This window comes from Balaenoptera ricei, chromosome 1 (genome assembly GCF_028023285.1).
Source record: "Balaenoptera ricei isolate mBalRic1 chromosome 1, mBalRic1.hap2, whole genome shotgun sequence".
In the NCBI taxonomy this organism is placed as follows: Eukaryota; Metazoa; Chordata; class Mammalia; order Artiodactyla; family Balaenopteridae; genus Balaenoptera; species Balaenoptera ricei.
This window is the reverse complement of record NC_082639.1, coordinates 75,291,921-75,309,824: the sequence shown is the minus strand read 5'-3', so window position 1 is coordinate 75,309,824 and position 17,904 is coordinate 75,291,921. Positions and strand designations below refer to the sequence as shown.

Sequence of the window (17,904 nt, the reverse complement as noted above, 5' to 3'; positions counted from 1 at the left end):
GGAAGGGCACTATTTACCTGAATTTTGTTTTTAAAACTTGCCTTTCCTGTAGTCATATTCTCGTTAGAATCCTGGCCATTGGTATAACACTTATATCTTTCCTGAACATTTTTTTAAGTTTTTATTGAATTTGTTACAATACTGCTTCTGTTTTATGTTTTGCTTTATTGGCCCTGAGGCATGTGGGATCTTAGCTCCCCGACCAGGGATCGAACCCACACCCCCTGCATTGGAAGGCGAAGTCTTAACCACTGGACCGCCAGGGAAGTCCCTTCCCTGAACATTTTTGAAATTCTGTATCCCAGAGTCTCAAGTGACTATGACTGGATTTGCTTTCATTTGTATTGATGAGCTCTAAAATGGCACCATCTCATGTCTCCAGGGTTCTCATAGTTCATATGGAAAGTACACTACCAGATAATCTATCCCAGAGATATGGAACCAAAAGGCTCCCAGAACAAATTAAATCAAATCAATGTAAAACACATAGCAAGAAGCAAATGGAAAGAACTAGCGTAGGTTAATGACTTAGGATAAGGTGCAAGCAACGTGGAAGAACCACACCACCTGAATCCTAAGTCCACAATGTGGATCTCTCTCTCTCTCTCCCTTGCGTCTCCCTCTGTCATGCCCCCCTCCCTTCCTCCCTCCCTATATAGATTTTGCCCTCATAATGGTTCCTTACAAATATTGAGAGCCACTAATATAGATAAATGGTGAGAGATAAAATGGTTGATGTAGATTGGGACAAAAAAAGATTTGAAGGTCAAGCTAAGGAATGTGAGCCTATGTCCTAAGCACTGAGCATAGTACATGGCACCTAGTGATAGTGATAGAAAATATGATTTTATTCATTATTTTAGTGAGTTTTGTGATCATGAAGAAAATCTGCTTAGAAAAGGTAATTTTTTAATATATTGAACTATTTTTTTTACCACCAGTAAGAGAATAAAAAGATATGTGATAATTTGGAGGAAACATTTTTTAAAAAGAGGAAAACTGCTTTAGCATTAAATTCAAAATTGGCTTTACCTTTTAAATCCTATTCTCCCAAGCAGACCTTCCACAGAAATGAGTCTAGCCTATCTCTGGAGTCAGTTATCTCTCCTACCACATTTATAACTCTAAGGGAAACAGCTTTACCTTATGATCCAGTTAACCCTACCTTCTCAGTAATTTCTTTTCTAATTAGCACCAAACGTAACTTCCCCTCTTCAGAACCTTTCTAGTATTTACTTTATATCTCTTTTCTCATCTGGTCTTTTTTTTTTTTTTTAACATTTCTGCCTTTATAATAACTATATGTTACAGTCTTTTTAACTTAATTTTAAGCTTCTTAAAAATAAAAACCATATCTTATTTATATTTGTATTCTCCACAGGGCTTCTCATGATACCTTCTTTACACATAGATGATATTCAACAAATATTGTTGAATGCATGGAACAACTATTACACAACCCAATTTATTATCCCAGGAATCAACTCAGAAAGTAGCAATCATCTCCTAGAACAGGAGTCAGCAAAATTTTTCTGTAAATATTAATAACTGTTTTTGAGTTTTCAAGGCAAGAGGCAAAATCAAGGGTATTACTTAAGAACTTATGTAACAAGAAAGAAAATAAGTTTTCACAAAATTTTTATTTATGAAATTTAAAATATATTAATATATAATTTTTTGTGATACAAGTCTACTAATGAGAAAAACAGAATTCTTTTGCAAGGGGGATAACATTTAGCTTATTACAGTTTGCTGTCATCAAAATTTCATTTGTTAATGTGACTTAGAATGAGATTTTGCATGTTTTACATATTTCATCTTTGAAAATTCTTTTCACACAGATATGTACTGCCAAATACTGCAGTTCATGAGCATATGATTTTAATTGAGCATATTCATTGCTTGGAAGGAATTTATAAAATTCTGTTAGATTCTTCTCTTGGTAGTTGCCTTTTAGAATGTCATTATATTGTACATTAGTCATTTCCAATTGAAATTATAGGTTGAACTCCTCAAGTGAACAGTTAAATGGATTTTGAATATAGAAATTTCTTGCATCTAGGTCTGAAAAATGCTTTAGAAATGCTTTTGAAAGTGAAAATACTTTTCACTTTCAAAGGCTGAAAGTGTTTGAGCTCAGAAAATCTACCCCACCGCAAATTTGTGTGGAAATGGAGATCTCACTTCTTGTTTTAATTTTTGACAGCACAGGAAGTGTATAAAGCTGTTTGACATTACTTGTGATTCAAACATTAGTTGTCATCAAAATGACTTTATCACAGTATGTTTCACATGTGAGCATTGTTTTGCCCTGAAATTTTTGGTTGAATTCATAGATAAACATTAAATTAGTCTGCAGCAAAATCTAATTTCTAAAGCCTTATCATTCCATAATAAAGGTTGAGGGTAGTTCTTCTCATTCAAAAAAACTTCAATCATAGTCTCAAAAATCTCAATATAACTTTATCCCTGCTAAGCCATCAAACTGCTACATGTTAGAGAAAGTCAGGATATTCAGTTTCTATTTTGACAAAAAAAATTCACAGAACCGCCGAAGGTTAAATTTACAAGAGTCAGTGGAGTTCACTCTTGACAGTACCGGCTCAATAACATATGCTAGATCCAAGTATTTTCCTCAGAGTACCTGATGGTGAATAATACAATGAATAATCATAGCTCTAAATACCTTAACATTTTCACAAGTTTTGTTAATTTGTCTAGTTAGTCTTTTTCTTATGCATTGCTTATCCATTGCCATCAGTTTTATCACATTTTAGCAGATACCACTTCAGGTTGAACTGATTTAATGTTTTAACTTACTTGAAAATATTCTTACCTGTAGTCACTCCACAAACTATTCATACAGGTTAATTCTTCAGGCACTTCAAACTCAGCAGTGACTCCTCAAATAAACAACTGAGTAGTATTACTAACATCTGTCGATTAATCAAGAGGCAAGGAAAACCACTTGAAAGCATTTGTCTTATTTTTCAATTGACTATTGATGCTGCTCCAGTGTCCTTGACATTTTAAGTAATTGTTCTTGCCAAAATGCTAAGAAACGAGTTTATTTTTGCTGCACGATTTAATTAAATCTATCAATAAGCGACTTTGTTGGACTAACAAATGAGCCACTCAGAAACTTAACTTTAGTTGCAACTTCATTTTCAAATTTTTGTGAAGAATTTTTATTGTGGTAAGATACTCAGTTTTAGGTTTCCTAATTTTTCTGTTACACTTCTGTGAGGTGGGAATATTGTGTCAAATGCTTGGTATGATAATGATGTATATTGTACTTTTTTTTTAGCACAACTATAGTGTCATTGCATAATAAACACAAAGCTTTGACATCTAATTTGATCACAAAATAATCCACATTCCACTGTGCCTTAAAAGTACAACATTCAAAGCCCACTTTTTTCTTCTTTTCTTGTTTTGATACAACGGATATGCACTGATAATAAAATCTCACAATAAGTCAATATATGTTCCTCTCAAAGCACTGTCAAGTTATAATTGCATCACTGCAATTTGCAATGCAACAGGCAGTAGTGGGAAGCAATGAGTGCCTTTTAGTCTCTGCCACAATGACTGGACCCTGTCATTATAGCACAAAGCAGTCACAGACAATATATAAATGAATGAGCATTACTGTTTTCCAATAAAACTTTATTTACAGATTCTGAAACTCTAATTTCATGTAATTTCCACATCTTGAAATATTCTTCTTCTTTTGATTTTTTCAACATGTGAAAATGTAATAACTATTCTTGTTATTCTTGTTTTAGAGGATTTGGCTTTGAGGAAATACTGTTTGCTTACTTAACTTTATTCCCAATTAAACTATTTGAAGCAAATTTTCTGGAGTCATGTGTGATTGAAAAATAGAATATTCTTTTTTACTGAGATATAATCAATATAACATCATATAAGTTTCAAGTGTACAATGTAGTGATTTGGTATTTGTATATATTGGGAAATAATGACCAAAATAAGAAGAATATTCTTCTTAAGGGTATGTTAATTAGAGTTGTCATGCACACAGGAGTATAACACAAAAAGTTAGAATGTAACAAACATACTTCACATCTAGGCTACTTAGTCAGAAGATACTGACTTTGGTGGATAGTACAGAGGTGGACTTTGTGCTGCCTCAGTATTTTTATTTTAAAAACCCAAGACCATTCCATTAACTATAATTAGAGATTTTTGGTGAGCCAAAACATCATTTAAACATTTCGCTTATTTGGGAAAGAAGCCCAGGATAACTCCCAAACCTGGGCAGTGTATCAACAGTAGCCTTTCAGAACACCACCCCCTCCTTCATTTATTGAGCATCTGGATGGATTTTCTAGGAGCTGGACCAGTCTTCATTTCTTATCTGTGTTATTTAGGGCGTCAGAGGCAGCCCAGGAAGAATGGGACTGGCTGGGTCTCCAGGTCCTCAAGGAGCCAAGGGTTCATCGGGCCTTCCAGGAAGCCCAGGAGTTCTAGGCCCGAAGGTACTTTCATGTTTGTTCTGATGGATGAGCAGTATTGACCATCCTTCCTGGCCCTGAGTTTACTGGCTAGATCACAGAATGGTAAGACTGATAGCTTTTAATAAAATTTGGCTAATCATGAAAACACATTAGGAAAAAACGAAAGTGTGTGGCCTTGACATAGCCATCTCCCGTGATAGCCACAGTGCATGTCATTTGCCAAAACTACTCATAAACCCAGGACTGGTCATGCTTTAAAAAATGTTCTTTGACTCATTTTGGTTCTTCTTCCCTTTCTGTCATCCACCTCCTCCTCCAAAACAGAAAAATCTTATTTACTTCCAGTTACATACTTTCTCAGTTATATACTTCCTGTTCCCCTACTTCTGAACCTAACCAACCAATTAATAAATCTGATAGGAGTACAGATTATTTCTTGAAGTCAAAGTGATAGTAATTGTCTTGCCTTAACATTCATTGCCAGGAGTATTGCCACATGTCAATAGGCTTTCCATACAAAACCTCTCTTAGAAATATCTCAGTGCAGATTTGACCCAGACCACCAAGAGACTAGTCCCGTATCTAATGCTATTTCATAAAAGACTAGGATTAAGACATTGGCGCCCTCATCATTATTACCTCTTAATTTGATTTTTAGAGTTCCACTTATAAAGAATTTCTAGGTATTCTGACCCATATGGGTAAACTGAAAATGATGACCCAGCAGCTTACTGTTTATAGTTTGAAAAGCCTTTCTGTTAATGTTTATACCATGAATATCCCTTTCCACTGAAATACAAGATAGCTGAGCAAATGCTAAACCTAGGAAAAGAAATAAGAAAGATCCCTACCTTTTATGTGTGAATCTGCAAAAAAATAGATCCAGTTTGTCAAGTCCCAAAGCTGTATCTTTATCTCAATACAGTGAAGGATAATTTGCTAATCTTAAAGCTTTGGTCAAAGTCTACCAAGCATCATTTTTCATTACCTTATCTATAAACCCCACATGATTCTTAAGTTTATTTTTAGAAATGGTAAAAGCTATTGCAACTCTCATTTCAAAAACAAAATAAAAATAAATTTTAAAAGGACTTGACTTTTAAAAATAAAATAATGATAATAAACTATGTCTTTAAAGTGACCTTTTAGGGGATAAAGAGGATTGGTATCAAAGGAGTCTTGGGAAACAGATAATTGAAATTTCTTAATGATGGAATTGAAAAGATACTCATGGCAAAAACCAGGGTTCACACTTCAAGAGATTCTGCTCTGTTTCTGGTATCAGATAGCTGAATCATCTCTTTATGTAAGAAAAACACAGCAAAATAATTTCAATTCAAATAAAATACAAGTTCCATCACATACAAACGCCTCCACACATCCTACACCCTAACCATTCTCTCTGTAGCCCCACTATCCTCCTCCTACTTTTGCAGGCCCCCTCTTCCCTCCTCTTTCCCACAGTCATGACCACAATCTCTGGAATTCTATTTCCCTACTGCCACGCTTCTCGTTCATTGTAATCAAATATTATGTATGTGGAAACTATTGGTGGGGAGAACGATCATGCAGATTTTGACTTCCCCAGTGCCTTGTACACATGCCTGAGGATGGGCCGGTATTTAGATTTCATTTAAAAGCCAATATGTTTATAGGTTCTAAAGTCAAGATAACCTTTCTTTTTTGTTTTTTTGTCCATAGGGTGAACAAGGGCTACCTGGTCAACCTGGAATTCCAGGTAAAAGAGGTCACCGAGGAGCACAAGGTGATCAAGGACCATGTGGAGAGCCTGGCATGAAAGGGCAGTCTGTAGGTGACAACTCAGAAATTCACTAAGCACTTATTCTACACACCAGGCCAACATCGTACAATAACCGTTATCATATCTATTCACGTTGCAGGGAGAACGTGGTATTCAAGGTTTGACAGGTTTCCAAGGATTCCCAGGCCCCAAAGTATGTTTACATATTTTCTGCTCATCTCTGGCTATGTTGAAATACCAATGTTGAAATACCAATGTTCAACATCTGTTCAAAAAACAGATGTTGAAATACCAATATTTAATCTCTGACTTGAGCTTTTGTTTTTTTAATCTGCAAAATTTCAGTTGGTACAGAGTAATATATTTGAGTTTTGAATATGTTAATTTTGACTTATGTAACTATATATTTTCCTAGCAATTTTATGGAATAATTTGCTTTTGTCTCTTCTCATTCTGTTTCTCCAAACATTTTATTTGAAAAATTTCAAACATAAGGTTGAGAGAATGAGTAAACACCTATATACCTATTACCTAAATTCTACCAAAACATTTTACTCTACTTGCTTGACTATGTACCTACACATCTATTTATACCTCCTCCTGTCTCCATCCATTTTTGATGTATTTTGAAGTAAATTGTAGACCTCAGTACAATTCCTCCAAAATACTTAAGCCTGTACTTCATTAACTATCAAGTTCCATTTTTAAGAGCCAATTCTTAATACGTTGGTACAAGATTATTTCATGTAGTAAATGTCCATATTTTGGCTTTTTGTTTTTTATTGTGTTTCTAGGGTCCTGAGGGAGATGCTGGCACTGTTGGAATATCAGGTCCTAAAGGTCCTATTGGACAGAGGGTAAGTATGAAGTCGTTCTGCCTTCCCAGATACTGGGATTCTTTGTTGACTACAGGAATTAGGGTTAAGAGCTCTAAAATAAATATACTCCAAATTAATAACTTTAAAAAATGACTCTTAAAACAGAAACTCATTAGAGCACATGCAGACATTCTCAACCTTTTTCAGTTCGTTTGTTAGTTTGAGCAAAAGACCCCACAGACCACCCGTACTGCCCAGTTCTTACTTTAAAAAAAAAAAACAATTAATGTAACTACTGGATAATATGTTTATTAACTCACACCAGTTAATAAATATATTATAAAAAACATAAAGCAGTTTCATGTTATAAGCATTAATATAACCAGGGACTAGAGACCACCCCTGTGTACCACCTGGAGGAGGCTTGTCTATGACCAGAGCTCCTCAGACCACACTTTGAAAAATGTTTCCCAATAGCTGTGTTTCCTCTGCTCAGGGGTGGGTATCCCCAGAGAGTAACGAGGAACTCTTTAAAGAGTTGGAAAGATCAGGGCTCTGAAGAACTCCAGTTAGCTGTTTAGTGCCTGAAATTGCAAACTGTAGAGAACGTAAGTAGGATAGATAAGTCACCAGCAGTAACTGGTTATTGTTTTTGTTTGTTTGTTTGCTTTTTTGTTTTTATTAACCACTCTCTCCTAACTGATGAGATGATCTATAAAACTAAAGAGAAAAAAGGTTAAAAATAAAAGCCAAGCACCGGTTTGACTGTGGTAGTAGCACCTCTATGGCTAACTTAACAGCAGCTGCTAAGGCAAGGGTGGAGAGAGCTGAGAGAGAGGAAGGAGAGCAGTTCAGATAGAGGAGAACTGAGTCTTGAAGAAGAATTTTACAACTGAAGACCACTATCTTGTGCAAAGATATTAAATGAAAAGTCAAATTTTTAAAATCCTACGCCGCTTCCCTAACTCTTACAATTAATTATTTTCTGTAATACAAAGAGCAGTGTTGTCACGGGAAATGTTTATTTAAAGGCCCCTCTCAACATTTCTCCAGGTGCAAATGTATTAGTTATTTTTATGGTTTCTCAGGAACCATGGAAAGCTGGTGCTTTTAGGTAAAGTCCAATTCTTTATCATCCACAGGTGGGTTATGTATGGATAGGCTTCTCTGTAATAAATATTGGTTTTAAGTTCTTACATACATTAAGTTCCCCACTAATTAAATTCATTCATTCTGATTTTATTAAGTTCTCAATTAATTAAATCCTTTCTTGATATTGTCAAAGAGAAGTTGGCTGCCTGCCTAGCCTCTGTCCTAAGCAGAGTCACATGAGGTGCTGTGTCTCTATAAGCCAGGATCTGAGCCTATACTGCTTTGCAGCCCCAGAAATTTTATCAGCTCTCCAATAGTAAGGTTATGGTAACTAGCTCACAAATACTAATTTATAAGTGCAGATATTCCTATTAAGTCATTGTAGAGACAAGTGAAAAGTCTTGCTAGGTTAATATTTAGCAAAAAACTGTTATGTACCAGGTACTGGTGTTCAGTTTATGTCCCTATATCATTTACTCCTCATAAAAATCCTGTGAGAGATGCTATTATCCCCATTTTGCTGGTAGGGAAACTAAATCTCTGAAAGGTAATTTGCTGAAAGCCATATGTGGCTAGTATGTAGAGGAGCTGGAATTTGAATCCACATCTGATTGACTGAATAATATGTACAAATCATTATTTCAGAGAGTTGGATCATGGTCAAATTTATTAGATTGACACTTTCTTGGCTTTTTTTTTTTTCAGTAATAAGCCAATTTAGAGGATATATTTGATTAGGTTAAGAAATCAAGCCTCTTGATTGTGGACCTTTGTGATTTGGGAACCATATTTAAAAATTATCACTTAAAGTAGGTCTTCATATTTAAAAGTGCTTTCATTAGATTTACTTTTTAGAGTATCAGGTAATTTCTCATTCTAAGCCAACTTAATCTTAAAGCTATTTGTCAATAGACTGAATGGCATTATAATTATCTCCACTGAGTATTTTCTGTATCTTGGCCGGAGTTGGACAAAGCGAAAGACTGTTAGATAGCCACATTTATATATGCCACATTAAGTGGAGCTAGAAACACTGAAATTTGAAGCTAGTGGTAGCGGGGGTGGAGGTTGAGGGGAAATTACTAAAACATGTATTTTGTATTCATTAAGAAATGATAGGCTCCATTTTTAGTTTGGGAGAAGTTGACCAGAGATCCAGCTTATTCAAGGTTATCTTCACAATCAAATAGCAGCTTACACTTGCAAAATTGTTTTTCACATTTAATTCTCACAATGGCCCTGTGCAGTAGGCGTTCTTATTTTACTGATGAAGAAACCAGAATTTTAATTGGTCACAAATGATGCCCTCTGGTTCTTTCCCATAATTTCTCTCAATTCCACGCTGCATGTCACTCAAACATCTGCTTGTTCAACATCTGTAAATAAATTTATTCAAAATTTTGTCCATGACTCTAAGTAGTCTTTGTTACATAAAGTAATTGCATTTGTTATGCAATGACACATATATAAAATGGCACCATTGAAGCTATCACCACATAAAAATTGTAATGCTGATTTATAGGTTTGTTAGAAATTACAGAGATTAATTCTCCTAATGGGAAACCATAATAATATGCAGAATTGCGTCAAATCAAAATTACTATGATTTCTGCTAATACCATAAGATTTTGTAATAAGAACTGGAATTATGTGGACATGGACTATTTTGCCATTGTGCAAGACATTTTCTAGAATTTTCCTGAATTATACTGGCATTGAGACTGACTGTTTTTTTTTTTTTTAACCCCAACAGGGAAACACTGGCCCCCTTGGCAGAGAAGGTATAATAGGCCCAACAGGTAGAACTGTAAGTTTGTCACAATACAGGTCTTTTTTTTTTTTTCCTTTTTTATATATATATTTTTTTACTTAATCCTATTCTAGAGTATTCCACAAGGGATCACCCTAGGTATTCGAGAAGCAAGGATAAAAACAGATGTACATTTTCATCTGGAAGGTTATTCTTGAGAACTTAGAAATCTAATGTAATGAAAAGGTGTACACAGTGAGGTAGGCACTTAACACTGGAGTTGAGAAAGGAAAGTAGAACTGGGTGGCGGAGGAGGGGCTGAGCATTATAAGCACAGGGGTGATCACTAAAGCAATAGAAAGAATCTGTTTTCTGAAGGAGAGAGCATAAGAAAAGGTACGCAGACAGCCAAGATTTGAGTCTTTGGAAGTGCCCACGATAAAGGGATGAAATAGTTGGTGGGAATAGCAGGAAAACCAGAAAAGCACAAGGGTAAGATCAGTTTCGAGAAAGGAGTAGCTAACCGTGGTCTTTAAGAGAATAAATTGCAGTGGAAGATAGAGTACAGCTTTCAGTGAGGAAGGAAGTAAATAAAAATATTTAATAATAACTTTTCTCAAATTCTTAAACTTTTGGAGTAGGTATGATCATCTGCATTCAAGACATAAGGAAACAGATGACATTTATAGAAGTTCCCCTAGTTATTTAAAGATAATACAGGTAGTAAATAATATAGATGATAATTCCTACTTCAAGCGCAGTGCTCTTTCCACTCCATTTAAGCTATGTCTGGAGAGGAAACTGAGAGAGTTAACATATGCCAGGGCCTTAGGGAATCTTGCTATGAAATAAAACAGAAATAAGACAGTGAGGTGGTCACAGGAGGGTTTTACAATACTAACAGTAGTGTAAACATACAAGAGGAAAATTGAGGCTTGGAAAGGAAAGATTGATTCTCTGCAGGGAATCAGTATTTTGAATCATTTGAAAGTGCTGTATCTAGAGACACAGAGTTTTAAAATATAAAATAGAATGTTTCAAATATTAAGGAAGTATCACTGTTCTCATTGATAAATTTAGAGAAGAATTCACCGCCAAAGTTTCTGGCTTTTTAATTTAAAAAAAATGAAATGTGTAACTCAGTATCTCTCTAGATTTGCAGCATTTACCACTCAGAGCTATATAGTCTAAGTGGGAGGTTGTAAGTGGGAGAAATCTCATATTTCAGTGGGTGGTTGGTTCTTCAGCAAGCTAAGGAACACATACGGTTCTGATTATGGAATGATTGTTCTCCTCTGTCAAAAATGTGAAATATTAATTGGTCAAGGAAAATATGATAAAGAAATGGCTCAATTAAAATATCTTACTGGGTTTGGTTTATAGCTAGTTCTTAAAGGCCCGTATAATGCTCAGCATGCACATCAAATTTTTTCCATCTATTTTTTCTATTCTAAGAAGAAACTTCTAAGGAAAGCTCACTATGAAAGAATAAGAATTTGAGAATGGCCAAAACACACTGTGGAAAAAAATAGTGGTGGGGGATGGAGGACTTGCTTTTCCAAAAAGGAAGACATTACTTCAGAGTCTTTGTAAATGAAACTATGTGTTAGTACAAAGAATAGATCATTGTAACAGGCTAGAGCCCAGAATTAGATCTCAGACTAAATAGGAATTTAATTACAATGAAAATGGTATATCAGTTAGGATGATTTGGACTGCAAGTAATAGGAACCCTGAATCAAACTGGCATTAACAATAAGGAAACTTCTATCTCATTATGGGAATCCCAGAGTTAGGAAGGGCTTCAGATTTGGATAATTTGGTGACTTAATCATGTTATCCAAGACATTTCCATACCTCTGCTCTGCCAACCTGAATGCTATCTTTATAATTAGGCTTAGAGCAAATGACTACAATTTCTCAGGAATCACATCTAGATATAATTATCCAAAGTGAAAAAGTGAGCTGTATCCCTTGTCTTGGGAAAAATAAAACTTTTTCTAGAAGTCTCCCATTACATTTTTTTTTTCTCATGTCTATTAATCAGCCACACACCCATTCCTATAACAGTGATAGGGAAGGGAGATGAAATTCCTTTTAGTCTTACTACTGCTATAAGAAATTGTAACCCTATTTCACCCAATTTTTTAAAAATCTCAGATGAACTTTTAAAGACTTTGACTGTTAAAAAAGAAAGGAAAGAAAGAAAAGAAGCAATTAAAAATCTTAGAAAAATCATCTAGGAAACTAAAGTATAGCTTAAGGGTTGGGGAGACCTTTTATATAAGATAGGAAATCTGAAAACTATAAAGGAACAGAAGACATATTTGAATACTTGAAAATTTTTAATTTTGTATGGCAAAAGATTCCATAAGTAAAACTAATATAATTGAGAAAAAGTAATTGCAAAGCATACACCATATAATGGGTAATATAAAGAGCTTTACAAATTGGTATGAAAAAGAAAATTTAGTAGAGAATTGAAGAATAAATCCAAAAGGTCAGTAACTATTTGAAAAAATATTCTCCTAACTTTTAGTCAGAGAAATGCAAATTAAGGTAATAATGAGATATTACATCTAACCTCTCAGAAAGGGCTATAGGAAGAAAGGTATTTTTGTTTATCACTAATAGAAATGTGAATTACAGCCTTTATGGAAAGGTATTTGTTAAAATATATGTACATATACCCTATGACCAAGCAGTTCCACTTTGAGGAATTTGTCCCATAGAAATAAAAGTACCCAATACACTAGGGAAATTTTACAAAGCTTTTTTTCACAGCACTGTTTGTAATGGCAAAAAAAAAAAAATTTAAAAAAGTATGAAATCACATGAATGCTCATCTGTAGAGGAATGGTTGAGTAAACTCTGATCTATCCGCTTTGTGGAATATTAATGCAACTATTAAAAATAATTATTTGTATCAAGTTTGGCTGACTTGCAATTGTTTCACGATATATTATTAAGCATGAAAAATATGATGCATAGAAGAGTATATGATATCAACGTTATAAAACATGACCAATCACCCCATACACATGTAAATACATTTGTCAATATCTGATTAGAAAAAAAGTATGAAGCGATATGTACCACGTTGTTAATACTGGATTGGAGGTGGGGGAGGGCATAAAAAAAAGTTCTATAAAGATATCTTAAAAATCAGCTTTTTAAAGTCGATATTGTAGTTTGAAATGAATTAAGGACAAGATAGGAAACACAAAAGAAGTAATATAAATAGTGAATAATAATGAAACAGTTTTTTTAGCCTGCAAGATTAACAAAAATTGATAGTACATCATAGCATGTATCAGAAGAAACATGCACTCCCATATATTGCAAGTGTGAATGCAATTTCAAACAAACTTTCTGGAGGACAATTTTTATCAAAAATTTTTAAGAGTACAAGGATATTTATCACAGTGTTGTTTATCATGACAAAAATTAGAAAAAATTTTAATAGGCAATTCATTTAAAATATTATCATAGTTTTTTAAATACTGGTAAGCATTATAGTTATATGGGAATTGTAGATTGATATAGAAAAGCATTAATATTTTGAAGGTGCAAATTCAGGTTACAGAAAAGATGAGTAGTAGTATCTCATTTTTTAATTAAAAAATACATACACAATTTCCACAAGGAACATGAAAATATTAACAGGAATAACAGTAGTGCCATCCAGCAACAGCAGAGTTCACATTGTCTTCAAGTGCACGTGGAACATTCACTGAAATAAACCATATTTTAGATCATAAAACAAATTTTACTAAACTTAAAATAACAGAAGTCATGTAAGGTATATCCTCTGGCCATAACAGAATTAAACTAAGAATCAATAAACTAGAAAGATAATAGGAAAATCCCCAAACATTTGAAAATTAAACCTCACACTTCTAAATAATTCAAGGACCAGAATGTCTCAAAGAAAGTTAGAAAATATTTTGAACTGACTGAAAATGTATATACAACATATCAAAATTTATGGGATATAGCTCAGAAGGAGGAATAAAAAAAAAGAAGATAAAAGAGAAGGAGGAAACCACCCTGGAAGCACGGTTTTTCAAAGGCTGAGAGAAACAAATATTAGAAGAATTTAACCTGTTAACTTTCTTTCTAAATTATTTTGCCTTTGATTGTCAGATCAGCTGTTTTGACTTAATTGAATGAATAAGTAGCATAACCCTATCTCACTTTAAGGTGGAACTAGGGATAGCAAAACAGACATAGTGAGTCAGTAGATTGTATTTGTTTTGCTTTGCTTAACTTAGGAAAACCAGAATTTATATAAATTTAACTAAACAAGTCTTGCTAGATAGGAAAAAAACCAACAGAAATTATCATGTTTCTGTATACAGCCTCAACTACATTTGATAAATAACTATCAACAACACTAAACTAACATTTTTTTTTTTTTCTTTCAGGGACCCAGAGGTGAAAAAGGCTTTAGAGGTGAAACTGTAAGTTTAACTAAATTTGTGGTAATAGTATCACTGGTCACTAGGTTATAAGCTCTATGAAAGCAAGGACCTTTTTTGATTTTTTCTTTATTATGTCCCTGAGACTTATGGAATGAAAATAAAATTACAGTTTTCAGGAAGAAAACTAACCTATATATAGAACTAACCTATATGGTATATTGCAGTGAAACCTGATAAGCCCTAAACATGTTTAAGAATCTGCCAGTCACATTCTTTCCAAATCAGTGAAATCGAATATTTGCCTTGTCAGGCATCGGGAGAGGAGGTGTGAGCCTCCTTCCCCAGTGCCAGAACAAGAGGACTGTCAAGTCACTTTAGATATATACCACTAGATCCAGTCAGCACCCAAGAGAGCTGCAAAGCAGAAGCAAATCATTAGTTGTATATTTCAGCCAACTGGAAACAATGGTGAGAGGATGGGCAAAAGGTACACAGCATTTTCAGGACTAAATGGCTTACACTGGCACTATTTCGTATTTTTCTTGGATGTCAATTCTTCCAAGTTAAAGAAGATATTTTGTAAAGGGGCCACTTTCCCGGGAGAACTTATTAAAGCAGCAGTCATAAACAGAGGGCATGCATGGAGTGAAATGAGGGATATTGAAACCAAGTATAGAAGGCATATAGGAATAAACTTGAAGATAGCAGTAAAGTCTTGCTTAAAAGGTAATGATATTATATATTGACAGCTGAGATCTTTGCTTTTCACCATAGGGTATGCTTGGGGCTCAGAATAAGTAAATTATAGTTATATTAGTTTGCTGAGGAAGGAAATTTATGTGATTTCAGATAGCCTAAGAATCCTCAGAGGGTATTAAAATAGATGTGTTTAATTTGCAGCAATGTGTCCCTTATATTTTCTCAGCAGACTTACTTAACAGGAAGCAAGGATGTTTGCACACAGTGAAGCTATATCCGCCCCCCCTCCTCCGCCGGAGGAGTGGAAAGGGAAAAGAAAAAATAGGGAGGCTTGGAATTAACCCATATTCCATACCTGTCTCCAACTGCCTCCCTGACCTATCCTCTCCAAGTACTGTGGCTAGAACATAAGCTCCATCAAGATTAGGAAGCCTCGAGTGCCTATGACAACGGCTGTCACAAGCATTTCATGTGAAAAAAATTCCCTATTTGTACACATCTTTCTCCAGATACAAAACATTAGGAAGAAAAATGATAAAAGGCTTGAAAATCACAGTTCTAAAGTAAATCTTGGAGATTATCTTCACCAAACCTATTATGTTAACACTCGAGATATTTGAGATCCAAATGTGCAGCAGCTCCCTCAAGGACATGCAGCTAATTAGGTACAGAGATAAGACCAGAGCCCAGATCTTCCAAATCCCATGCTATTGTGCTTTTCTATTAATCACAGTACCTCTCAGAAAATAAGGGTTAGGAGCAACTTGGGTAAGGAAGATGGTATGTACACATCCTTCACCTACTTTAAGAGCAGCCCACATACAGATTCCACATGAATGGATTCCTGATATGCAGTTATCCCCTAGGCTTTAGAGGGGATAACTCATGAATTCACTCATTCCATCTTAATCACATTACTGTCTAATAATAAATCTTATTTAATATTACTAAACTCCCAATTAAACCCTCTAAACCAGTGGTTCTCAACCAGGAGCCATTTTGCTCCCCCTCCCAGGAGACATTTGGCAATGTGTGGAGACATTTTTGGTTGTCACAACTGGAGAAAAGGGAAAGGTTGCTAGTGGCATCTAGTGTGCAGAGACCAGGGACGCTGCTAAGCATCTACCGTGCAAGGTTCTCAGTTTAAGAACGAGGAAAGGGAAGCTCTCTGTACATAAGCCAGCCTAAGGTAAAGATCTGGAAACTAAAGATTGCATTTATGTAAAGGCAAAGTCTAACATAGTCAGGTTTAAGGACATACACTTACCAGTATTTTTCAAATTTCATGAAAAAAAATATGTTACTTTTGAAGGATCATATGGAAATTGTGGGATTAAATGGAGAGACAGTCTATTTTCAAAGGTAGTGCTTTCACTACAGCCAAATAACCACTGTAACCATTCACATTAATTTGGTTCCCCTACAGGAAATTAACATAGACAATTGTAGTTTTATTACAAACTGTATGATAACCTTCTTTATATGCTTGTTTATATAATATCTAGAGAGAGTGAATCACTTTTCCTTAGTGGTGGGTTAGGTAGAAGAATAAAAAAGAACTAATAAATACTGTATTGCTGGAATAATATTTTGTTTTACTTGGCCTTATTCTATGCATTTGCTTCAGTGGGGTTGTCCTGTCCTGTCTTGTTTGGTTTGAAGTATTTCATTTTATCATATTTGTGATGATCTGACTCATTCTGGGTAACAAGCTGAAGTGAACTCAGTAAAAATAGTTTCTTCTTTCTATGACAAAATGCTTTTTCAAAGTCAAAGATAAGGTAGATATTTTGTACTGAACCTTCGGTGAGATTTTGCAAATGTCAGAAATATGCTAAGTAGAGTAAAATGTCAACTGTTTATTTTTAAAATGCTGATCCAAAATGGAGAAACTTACATAGCCGATTTCACTCTGAGCCTCTGTATATCTAAAAGGCTGTCTCCAACATGAAATTTCTCTAACTTATCATGCCACTTCTGAGGTAAAAGTCTGATGCATTTTCTGCTTTAACCTATAATCATAAACCATGCAAACTAAGAAATGTCCAGCAGGCACGGTGTTGGAGTACTCTATCCTTTTTAAGTTACTGTGTGTTGTTTGTTCTTATTGTCACAGTACATTTAGAATCAACAGCTTTGGCAATAAAAGATACTTACGTCAAGCATAGCATTAACATTATTCAAAACTCAGCTGAAGATAAATTTTGCTTTGCCATCTTTTAACCATAATCTGAATTTGACTCAGTGTAGTCTTAACATTCAATTGACCATCCAGTAAGTTAAATTTTGAGCATTCTTAACAGTGATTACTGTTGTTTCATTTTGAAAAATGTCAGCATAACTTTTCACATTTTACTATATACCTTTCAACTATTCTAATTTCTAAATCAATACTAGTTAATTTAAACATTATTCATTCATTCGTTACCAATCTTTGAACACCTACTATGTATTAGGCACTATTCCTGTTCCAGAAAATGAGAGGATGACTAAGACACTTTTAAAGGTCTGTAGGGACTTTCCAATTTGTTATGTACTATGGAATGCAGAAGTGGTTAGTTGAAGAAGAAGGTGGCAAGGTGGGTACAGAGTTTTAAAGAAGTATTGGAAGAGGAATGGGAATTAAATAGACAGAAAAGGTAAGGAGCATTCCTGGTCAAGGAAATAGCACATGCGGGAGAATGCATGTGTGAAAGAATTTGGACGATTCAGAGATCTGCAAGTGGTTGGTTATAGATGGAGTGTAGAATGGGTTGGGGAGAGTAAGTGGAAATAAGGCCCAGACCTTGAAGAAGAGGCAGGGGTGCATATTGACTAAGAACATATACTTTTGTATTTAACTGACTTGGATTTTAATCCTAGCTCTGCCCTTTACTTG

The 17,904-nt window shown here is 34.7% G+C and overlaps 1 protein-coding gene across 4 annotated transcripts in view; it reads left to right on the top strand.

Moving 5' to 3' along the window:
* Window positions 1-17,904, top strand: part of COL24A1 (collagen type XXIV alpha 1 chain) — a 389,925-nt gene that overhangs the window by 347,009 nt on the left and 25,012 nt on the right. For 3 of the 4 annotated variants that reach the window (XM_059925489.1, XM_059925479.1, XM_059925509.1), the window contains 6 exons: window positions 4,395-4,502; window positions 6,183-6,290; window positions 6,383-6,436; window positions 7,038-7,100; window positions 9,907-9,960; window positions 14,331-14,366. In XM_059925489.1, the coding sequence (XP_059781472.1) occupies window positions 4,395-4,502; window positions 6,183-6,290; window positions 6,383-6,436; window positions 7,038-7,100; window positions 9,907-9,960; window positions 14,331-14,366 (423 nt within the window). The remainder of the gene's footprint in view (window positions 1-4,394; window positions 4,503-6,182; window positions 6,291-6,382; window positions 6,437-7,037; window positions 7,101-9,906; window positions 9,961-14,330; window positions 14,367-17,904) is intronic. The other variant, XM_059925499.1, reaches the window with a different exon arrangement.